Below are 11,075 nucleotides of genomic sequence, written 5' to 3' on the forward strand. Positions count from 1 at the left end.
CTTCAAAACATGAAACACAAAGGGAAAAAACAACAGATTCATAATATAAAACATGTGGTATATAGTCATTCTTAGTGAACTTACAATGAAGCCGGGTAAAGGAGAATAGTGAAAGGGAAGAGGAGGATCACAAATGAGCTAGGAAAAAGGTTTGGCAAGGTGGTGTCATTTGTTATTTTTTGAGATATTTTCCCCAGATTAGTGAGTTTCATTGTTTTGTTGCATGGCATTGACCTATGACTTATAAAAATGTACAATACCTTGATTTTGTCATTTAAAAAGAGATATGGCATGTGCATTTTATTAGATGTAATACCTTGCAGAATATCAACTTGATATGTCATCCACATGCAAGTAGCATGAGGTTTAAAGATGCATTGTGAAATGTACTATATATTTAAATGCCCTTTAAATAACTGAAAAGCTATTAAAACAGTAAGAATATTATAATGACAGGAAACAATTAAGCAGTGACATTATTTAAGTTTATTCAGCGTAAACATGTAGCATTTGAATATAAAGTCTTTGCTTTCATGACATTTTCCAGAAAATAGGATACATGGTACAAGACAACAAAAGTAGATAAAATAATTTTGAGACTGTAGATGTATTATTTACTTCTGAAAATGCACATCACACACCAAAGATGATCCTGAGATCTGCCAGAGACAGTTTAGTGAATGATGATCCAGTCCCAGACAAAACTTTCTGAGCTAGCTCCTTCTTCTTCTCCTGCAGTGAAGAAATCTTGTCTTCCACAGTACCGTCACACACAAACCTGTGGCGAGATTGACATTATGCAATCAATCTATCCGAGAGTTTCATTTTTGTCAATTGCTAATGTTTCCTTAATAGAAAGAAAACTATTCTGAATGCCAAAACCTCTATATATTCAGAGAACTTTATCTCCCAGTATATACTGTGCAACAGTCTATTACTGAATACAAGCAGCATTTCATCCTCACCTGTGGATTGTAACATCCCGGGACTGTCCCACCCTATAGATCCGATCACAGGCTTGGTCCTCTAGTGCTGGGTTCCTGTGAATGAATGTCTTGGTTCATTTAAATGTGCATGTCTCTGTAATCTATCCAAATCATACCAGCTTGCAATATGAACTGAAACAGTTTTGTTTGCGTTTTCTTATTCATTCTGTAAAACTTCAGACTGACAAAGTTAGTTTAATACGGTCTTACCAGTATTAAAGCAGCTAGAGTTTTGTGTAACTTTGAAACTATTATGAATAAATCATTAAGCATTATTAAAACCTCTTGAGGATCTACGAAGTGGCTTACCAATGCATGTCAATGAGAAACAGATGATTGCCTCCAATCAGATTGATGCCCACACCTCCAGCACACAGAGACACCAGCATCACCTGCAATATCAAAACCAACCATGAACATAAAGCTTTCCAATTTCAGAGGGCAAAGTCACCAAACACATAAGCAGTCACGAAGATTACAATTATTACAATTAATTACATTAATACAATCACAGTAAATGAATAGTCAGACCCTCTGTGATGTGAATGTGAAGGAATAAGCCACATGCCTGTGGTCCTTTAGGGTTAGTGTTGAACTCCTCCACTAGGTCCATTCTGCGCTTGGGATTGACAGTGCCATCAATTACCGCAAACTTCAGACCCATTTTCTCCAAATGTACAGCAACAATGCGCAGCATGCTGGTCCACTGAGACACAATCACACTGCCAAGCAGGAATCAAAATCGACAAATTACAAGTAGTACAAAAACTGGCTTTGGGTAAAGAATCTCAATATAGTACATTGTTGAAGTCAGAATAAAAGAAAGATAGTCTGATTATTTAATTAGTCATTCAGATAAAACACATGTTGCAACTTGTGACTTGACTTCTAATGACTTCAACCTAATGACTTCAACACTATCATAAGTTTATATAGAAAAAAAAAAAAACAGTATTTTTCCTTCAAAACTCCATTTCATGAAGTGCTACACAGAAGAATCATTCATGTGGATTCACTGACAGTAAGACCCAAAGGAAGATCAGAAAGATATTTAAAGGTTTCATGGTTTATCTACAAAGAAACTGCAGTGGACATACCTTTTTTGATTTTTCTTTCTAATTTCTCTCATCTCAGTCAGAATAGCTGAAACCTGAAATAAATGACAACGTCACCACAAATAGCATATTTGCACATGGCCATATACCGCAGAAACATTAGACACAGCATTGTATGGCAGAGGATACTGACCTTAGTGCTTTCACGGGTGTCCTGGAAGAGCTCAGAGGAGAAGCGACTGCCGTTGAGGGACACAGTGTCTTTAGGGTCAGAGTCTGAGGGCTCAGACAGAGACAGAGCACACAGCTGCTCTTCTAGAGACAGAGCTACACCATCCCCCTGCAGCTCCGACTGATCTAGAGTCTGGAAAAAACACATCATATATTTAACACGGTGTCAGTTCGTGAACAAGTGTAGAAAGTGTGTGTGAGACAGAGAAGGAACATCACCTTCTTGAGCAGAGACAGGTGGCAGCAGCACTGCCTGAGACGCAGCAGCAGTGACAGGATGTGGATGGTGCTGGAGGCCTGAGGCTGCTGAGAGGAAGACAGCGAGTCCGGCTGAGACATCCCGAATTCCCTCGCAACTGAGACACAAACACAAATGAGCTGCCGATTACCTTATTTCCTGTTTCCTTACATAAACACTCCCACACAAACCCTGAACTATATTCAACTATATTCTGTATTTGCTTATGATACGGGGTGGTGACAGAGAGTGCTGACCTTTCTCAAAAGGATTGCTACTGTCCCCCTTTTTAGTGTTTCCTTCTTCGTGTCTCTTAAGATAGTTCTGGAGTGTAGACCTGACGAGGAAAAAGAGAAAACAATGAAAACAATAACATCATGTATGCAAAACTCAACAAATATACTGAATACACATACAGATGGTGGTCCTGTGATGGTGCAGGCGTACCTGGATTGTGCAAACACGACATCATATACAGCCTGTTCATCTTCAGACAGCTTCAGCCTGTGAACCTCACATGTCCGATCAGGCAGAGACACCTGAAACAGCACAAACATCACAGGATTCCTTCAGGTGACCAATGATTTTTGATGAAATTGTGGTTACAGATCACTTCACATTTTACCATGATTACACTCTCAAAGAGCAATGTCTAGTTGATTAAAGGAATTAACAAGAAAATATATACTTTCTACATTAATCTTCCAGGCCTAAAATGTACTTGATATTTCCAGCTTCTAAAACAATGGGATCTAAACATTGTGTGTGTGTGTGTGTGTGTGTACCAGTGGTTTTCCAGCAGCGTCCAGCTGATCTTTGGTCCTGCGAAGAAGCAGCGCTCTGGTGAGGATGTTCAGTCTCTCTCCTCCTCTCTTTGAGCCATTATCCACCTGAGCCTTCCACAGCTTATACTCATCAAATGGAGAGCATCTCAAAAACCTGCACAGAAAGAGTAAAAACAGCAGAAGCTCAAGAAGTCTGCCACTGTGATCGACTGAATCATTTTATGAATCAACAATATCAGATTATTTGAAATTATTTCACTGGATAAGACCTGGAACCTTGTCATTTCTCTGCTAAAAAGCATTTTTGCAAACCTTCTTCCCTTTTCTTCACTTCCAATCCCATCCTTTACTAAGGTGTTTTTAAAGAAATTAAACATGAGAAATAATAAAAATATTTTTATGTACCCATAGATTATCGATTACATTAACTCAGGTTAATGACTGTAACGTTTTTCATATTCATACATGTCTCATGCTCCAGCATGCTGTGCCCACAACCATTATTTTTTCAAATCATCATATGAGGAAAGAAAATGTGTACCCAGACACCATTTAGCACAGTGTGTCGCCTGAACTATGATTTAAAAAAAAAATTTCCAAGACCAAGAGACAGATGTCTGAGATAATGCAAGAACTGATAAAATGTATAGCTTGAAGTTGCTTTGGATAAAAGTGTCTGCAAAAACAAAATAGGTAAGAGTCAATATAACAAACATTTTTTTGCTGCCTCTTGTCTACACATTTTTGCTGTCTGAATAAAGTTCTGGGATATTGTTAAATGTCTCAAACTATAGCTAGAAAGGTCTGGTTGGTGTGATTATGTGATGGCAAGCTGAACATACTTGAGCAGTGAATACATATCCAGCAGGTTGTTCTGAATGGGGGTTCCAGTAACAGCCCAGTGGGATCGAGCCCGCAGCTTACACACCGCCATGGACGTCTGGACTTTAGGATTCTTAATGTTATGAGCTTCATCAAGAATCACACGTGCCCAGGCAACACGTAAAAGAGGAGGCAGGTCTGAAGCCTGTAACCAGAAGAAAGTAACTACTTAAGCTGGAAGATGGTTTTATGAGTGGTGCTTAGACAACAAAATTAAAAGGTCCAGGCTCTCAAACATCATTCAAATGTTAAGGTCACTATCCACACCACATGATCAGAGTCTTTAGATGGTTTCTCAGCATCCTCCTTCTGCACAGGGATCTCCTTAGAGACCAGACTGTATGTGGTGATCACCACGTCATGCTCAGCAAGGCTGGTGGAGACAAGAGAGGATGAGAAACTAAGCAAGGCAACAAACAAAAGCAAAAAGTGAGAGACATAAAAAGTTAATGACATTGTATTGTGAAACAAAATATGAAATAACCCATGCCAACTCAATGTGATTTATTTTAAAATAATTGCACTAAAAATGAAGGTTCTGACTTCATAGATTCACTAAATTAGGGACATGCTGCTTGCTGGGAGGAAGGAGACGGACAGAAAGAAGGAAGGGAGGATGCATGAATAAATAAAAATGTCAAATGTTGTCAGATGGTTTAATATTTTGTATCTGTAATAGCAATTTTAAGTGCAACTGAAGTGCCCAGATAATTCTTGGCACATTTTTGAAAAAGCGTTCAAGTACTCATACAGCATGTATGGTTTGCTAAATGCTTCACAGATATATGCGTGTATGATCAGTCTGTTGTTGGTGTGTATGTAAGTGTGTGGCCTACATGCTTGAACTCCTCTGTCGGTTGGGGCCATGGTACAAGTACACACTGAGGCGACTACTCTTCACACGCTTGTCAATCTCTTTCTTCCAATGATGCAACAGAGAAGCAGGACAGATGACCAGTGTCCCCTGAGAAGCCACTATGGTTGAATCTGAGGATGGTAATTATGAAACATTCAATCTTGAATCTGTTAGAGTACACAACAGCTCTGTAAACAGCAGACACTGCAGAAAGTTCTAATAAGATAAAACACACAAACACACACAGACAAACGGAAGATCTAAGACTGTGAGCTATTAATCACTGATGGATACCCTTTTTAGAGATCCATTCCTCCAGTTTCTCATCCTTCTTCTTCTGAGACAGAATGAGGGCGATCATCGTGAGGGTCTTCCCCAAGCCCATGTCATCAGCTTAAAAAAATAAGTAATTAAATAAAAAATTAAACATTGTAAGTCTATTTTTTTCTTTTCTTTGATATATAAATTATTTTTTTTATAAATTCTCCCAAATATTACAACTTGTGTGGGAAATGTGAAAAAGGGTCTATGGACTTTTAATTTCATAATGCCCGTGAACTGAATATAACAATAGGCCTCAGGAGTTTTTTTGCATTATAATGGATTATTACATAGTTCAGGCAATTACTGATAAATCCAGAAACTCAGGCAACTATTTTTCAACATAGCTCAGCTAGGTGCATTACTCTCATTTCACTTTTTTCATATAATAAAAAAGTAAAAAAATCTATATTTAGTGTCCATTGTTTTTATTAAATAAATAAAATATTTAAATACTACATACGTATCTTACATTAAAAACAATTCCTATAAGAGTTGATTATTACCCAAAATTCCTCCACATGGTTTCTGCGTCTCTCTCCACAGCAGCCAGGCCAGAGCTTTCCTCTGATGAGGCAACAGCTCCACCTTGTGAAGCAAGATCATCATGACACAGTTATAGTTCAGCTTTATAAATGATGTAAAGTGACATTTCCATCATTTAAACCTTACTAACTAAAACAGTGTTTTTTGACCATTCCAATAACTGCACAAATTTATAAATTATGCTCATCTCTCTTAAAGTGATTTCCAAAACAATTTTCAAACACTTTAAAAATTGGGATGATCCATACCATATACTCATCAAGATCATCAATATTTTGCTTTTGATGGTATTATGTGAATGCAACTTTAAAGTTGGATACTGGGTTCCCCATTAAATATTTTAATAACGAAAGGGATTAACAAAATAATACTGTTCATAGCATGAGCTTGAGGATCATGTGACACTGAAGACTGGAGTAATGATGATGATGAAAAATCAGCTTTGATCACAGGAAAAAAATATAGATTTTAAAGTATATTAAAATAGAAAAACAGTATTTTAAATTGTGATAATTTTTTCACAATATTCCTGTTTTTATCTGTATTTGAGCTGACTGACTTTGATTCCTTTGGGATCGGGTGCCTCTGTGTCATCTGTAGGGCAGGACTCCAGCGAGTCGTGCAGATGGTCGAGGGCCTCAGTGGTGGCATTGCGGACAGCCAGCAGTCTGTTCTCAGTCATCCTGCCACCATAGAAAGCCTGGTTCTGAGCATTCACTGCAGAAACAACCGGCCAAATTAGTAATGGGCACAGAAACACCAAATCGCAGGAGAAGAATGAGATTAAACATTACACCTCCAAATGTCTGGGTGTAGCCTTGACTGAAGTTCAGACCCAGAGAGCTACCAGAAGATTCCTTCATCATGGGAGCTGGAGCTGTGGGAAGGAGGATGGTGCCTCCAGGACGACTGAATGGATTGGAAAGGCTGTGTGCTGCTTTATGTTCTGCCTGTGATTTGTCTTCATCTTGAGACTCTATATTTAAAATAGTGAAATCATTTAAATTAATTTCAGTATTTCCTCATGTAAGAGTATTACGTTTATCGAGCTGAATTATAAATTCATAAAGATCATCATGTTTTTAGGGAGCATCTTACAAACCTTATCTTTTTGAAAGTATATTAAAATATAAAACCAGTATTTTAAATTGTAATATATATTGATTAAATAAAACAGCCTTGATGAGCAAAAGAAACTTCTTTGAAAAAAAAAAAAAAAAAATTACAAATCTTACAGATCCCAAACTTTTGACCGGAAAGTAGATCTCAACAAAATAATGACTTTCATTGACTCAAAAATAAAATGAGTCTCACCAGACAGAGAAGCTGTGGTCAGGCTCAGAGACTCCAGAGCCTCTTCCAGCTCCTTCACCTGACTCTTCAAACGCTCTCCTTTATCTGGCAGAGCTGACACGTTCACCACTGAAAGAGTGGCCTAGGAAAGACAGAGAGCAAATACAGAGGGATAGAAACTGAGCGTTGAATCTTAAGCATAACCAGCTGAATCAAATTTGTTATTTATCACTATTATTTTAATTTTCACAATATTAACTGTAACAACAAAACAGTAAAGAATGAGAAACCTTCTTCTGCTTGAGCTGGGCTGTGAGATGGCTGTGGAGGGCCCTGGGGTCCTCAGACCGACCCTGGACTTTAGAAGCAGGCTGGAAACCAGGATAAGAGGTGAGCGTTTTCTGAACAGGTGCTGCTGGAGTCGGGACACTCTGCTGGGTGGGAGGATGTACTGACACCAGCTGAACATCATCTTCCTCGTCACTCCACTCACCAAACCGCGCTATGCCCTTCTGGTCCTTCTCTTGACTCTGGTTTGGTACGGTCTTCTGAACATTAAGTGCTGTGGGCTTTTCAGAAACTGGCACATCCTGGGACGTGGAGCATGAGGATGAGCTGCTGGTGCTCTGCAGTCTTTGAGTTTTATCTGTAACTGATTTTAAATCAGCTGTGCTTTGCTTGCTTGAGCAGTCATCCTTTGCTTCAATCTCTACTGAAGCTTTCTTATCACATGCAGCTGAGCTCTTTAAGGGGATTTGTGGAGCGCCACCTGTTTTCATAGGCTTCTTCTCTTGCTGGTCTTTGAGGCTGGTCTTGGATTCACTGGGTCCTTGAACACTTTCATTCCCAGAGTTTGGACTCTCAGGACATGCCCTGTCCTCTGCTTTGCTCCTCAGCCTCTCATCATCAGACACTCTCTTCTTTATCTTTATCCCAGCAGGAAGTGTCTTGTTCCTCCAAGACTCTGAACCTCCAGAGTCTTTCCCCTCTCTGTCCAAGTCACTTTGACCATCTGACCCATTCCTGTAATTCCCTTCTACCTCTGTTGTCTTGAAACGCTCTTCTTTCTTTTTAGCACTACCATGATATTTACCGTTCACATGTTTATTTGCACCACTGATCTCGTCTCTATCCTTTGCAGCATCTGGATCCATCTTGAATTCTGAAGAATTGTTGTGTTTTGTCTTGACTTTGAAAGGGTTTCTGACAGGAGTGAGGCTGGAAGATTGAAGATCTTCGTCTGACAAATCAGTCCTTTTCTTAGGGTCTTTCTGCAAGTGGTAAAGAATTTTGGCAAGAATATGTTCATACATATACACCTATACATACACACACACACACACACACACACACATACATGCATATATATAGATATATAAAAATATGTATGCTAATAACTAATATGCTAAACATTTATTGAATGTTTAAATAATTTTAGATAATCCACGTCTACCTCTCTCCATGGAACACAACCACACCACTTCTGTCCTTCAGATTTTCCAAGCATACAGCGATAAAACAACCTGATTATGAAAGAAATAAAGTATTAACAGTGTGGATTCAGAATCCTTTCCTCTTTAGCTTTCATTTATTTCCATCTAAAAGTCAATTACGAAGATTGTGCATAAAGAAGTTTAGAGATGTTCAGGGAAGAGTCATTCCATGATTTATGACTAACCTTACAACAACCTACATTATGACACTTGCTTATGATTAGTAATGTTATGAGTAATGGTTCTTCATTGTTCATATTGATCTGTACTGGATCTGTGCTCCCCAACACGATGAATTTTCATTCTCACAGCAGAGAGATATATAGTATAACCCTTACTTGTATTCGTCCCGTTTTTCATTGTAAATGAGAGACTGAAGTTCAACCATGGACTCCTCGTGCTGAAGGCAGTGAGATGCTGGGATCCTGAAAAACATACATGAACTCAAAGCAAGGCAACACACTGGCTCATCCACATTTGATTTAAATAAACAAATCCACTTGTCCTGTGTCCAAAAATGTTGTGAAATTAAATTAGACATTTATTATTATAGTGCGTATATAAATGTGTATAAACTCACTCTGTGGGCAGTGTAAAGTTGCAGGGCGTTGCATCACGTGTGGTGCAAATATAGAAACTTTTGCCCTTATTCTTTCCTTCCTTTACACCAGTCTTCAGTAAGCATGTACTGCCTGAGTAACACAAGTCGAATTAGCCCTTTGTTTTGTTAAACAAAAATACATTTAACGTTAATCTGTACTTTCGGATTCATGTTGGCCTATCAAAATAAATATCAGAATAAAACTGCTCAATTCAATTCTTTACTCCGTGACAAACGAGAGCACGATACTTACCGTGTGTTTCACACAAAATTCTTTCCATCTTATGATATGACAGCACCTTATTTCATGTAAGTCCCCGGCTTCACTTTCACTACGAAAGCAAACACCCGCCGTTGTCGCGGTTTTGATGACGTAATCAGCACTGTAGCCAATAAATGCCTCACTGAAAGTACTGTACTAATGTAATTAAATCTGTTCATCAAGTAACAATAATAGTAGTTATAATGGTACTTTAGTAGACGTTATTCTTACCATGGTAATTTTCGCACAGGTATGTTGCCCTATATTGTTCAAACAAATACATTTCTAATGTCCTTCAATTTGCTCAGCTGTTCCAGCCATAGACAGTAAGGTTCCAGCAGGTGGAGCCATGGGCACATGAATGGACATGAATGGCGCATCTTATTGTTCTGAATATGATTCATAGGATCTTCATTAGATACTGACCATGAGTCACTGCATGAGTCACTATTTCCACATAAATATGTCCAATCATATTTTGCTTCAAATAAACTCTTCTCCCAAACTTCAAGGTTCATCACCACCCAAAAAGGTATCTTTAAATGATTTTATTATCCAGCTTTCTTTAGAAAATCTTTTCACACAGTGGTCCTTCTATTAGTGGCATTGAGTTTTTAAAAATGGCAGTATTATCCATTTTGTAACTCTCTTTCATTCTTCCTTTCGTTTTTAGCACTCCTGTGTTTTTTTTAGCTTGTTTATTATGTGCAAAATTGCCAACTAATCTGAATCACATTGTGATTCCACTTGCATCCCTAGGAACCATAAAAAGCATAAAATATTATAATTCTAATTGTTAACTTTAAAAAATGCACAAGACTTGCTTTATTTGAATTCATGATTGTGAATCTTTTTATGCAGCTTATCTTATTCATTAAAACATTATTAACATTACAAACAGCATTTGTCATTTACAAGCCAGCATTTTTTTATTATGTAAAAACATCTAAATATATCAGTCTCATATTCTCATGAGTGTATAAATGCATCAGATGAAAAAGCATGCTGACAATACAAATTAAAGCATCTGCTCGGATTATACTTTTAAGTTTTAGGTTTCTTCTAAGCAGGCAGGTAGCTATCATCTCTTCCTGCTCTGCGAAGAAAGATTTGTTAAATTATGTGACATGCCATCTGGAGCAGTAATATTTCTCCGAATCATGAAAAGGACACATGAGGACAAGGACTACTCATCTCAAGGATGAGTAAAAGTGAAATATAACCCAACAGTAATACAGTTAATAACTGCTAAAGCCATTCACAGAGATACATGCACAGATAGATATCTAGAATATAGCTTTTAAGTGATATTGAATGCATTTTTTTTACTTTTCTGTGCTGTTATACAAAGAATAACTTACTGTCAGAATTGTTGATGACTACTAAACACTGGCCTACTAGCATGAGACATACTCATGGCCAACAAAAACACATAAACAGAGCTCTCTGTGTGTAGCAAAACTGCTGGTGATGACACAGTGATGAAATTGTTGTATTTAGGCAGACAGTCTGTTTGTGATTCGCTT

The 11,075-nt window shown here is 37.9% G+C and overlaps 1 protein-coding gene across 1 annotated transcript; it reads right to left on the reverse strand.

The window, feature by feature from the left end:
• Window positions 1-463: 463 nt before the first annotated feature.
• ttf2 (transcription termination factor, RNA polymerase II) lies at window positions 464-9,682 on the reverse strand. The gene is made up of 23 exons (XM_059561713.1): window positions 9,541-9,682; window positions 9,267-9,378; window positions 9,025-9,111; window positions 8,647-8,716; window positions 7,484-8,464; window positions 7,215-7,335; window positions 6,697-6,876; window positions 6,460-6,617; window positions 5,861-5,942; window positions 5,328-5,426; window positions 5,014-5,164; window positions 4,445-4,550; window positions 4,138-4,322; window positions 3,296-3,449; window positions 2,958-3,049; window positions 2,768-2,847; window positions 2,492-2,628; window positions 2,235-2,405; window positions 2,084-2,136; window positions 1,555-1,708; window positions 1,296-1,378; window positions 966-1,040; window positions 464-778 (listed from the first exon to the last, which is right to left on the reverse strand). The coding sequence occupies exons 1-23, from the start codon at window positions 9,566-9,568 to the stop codon at window positions 634-636; spliced, it is 3,504 nt and encodes a 1,167-aa protein (XP_059417696.1). The 5' UTR covers window positions 9,569-9,682; the 3' UTR covers window positions 464-633.
• Window positions 9,683-11,075: the final 1,393 nt, after the last annotated feature.

Source organism: Carassius carassius, chromosome 11 (genome assembly GCF_963082965.1).
Source record: "Carassius carassius chromosome 11, fCarCar2.1, whole genome shotgun sequence".
Classification (NCBI taxonomy): domain Eukaryota; kingdom Metazoa; phylum Chordata; class Actinopteri; order Cypriniformes; family Cyprinidae; genus Carassius; species Carassius carassius.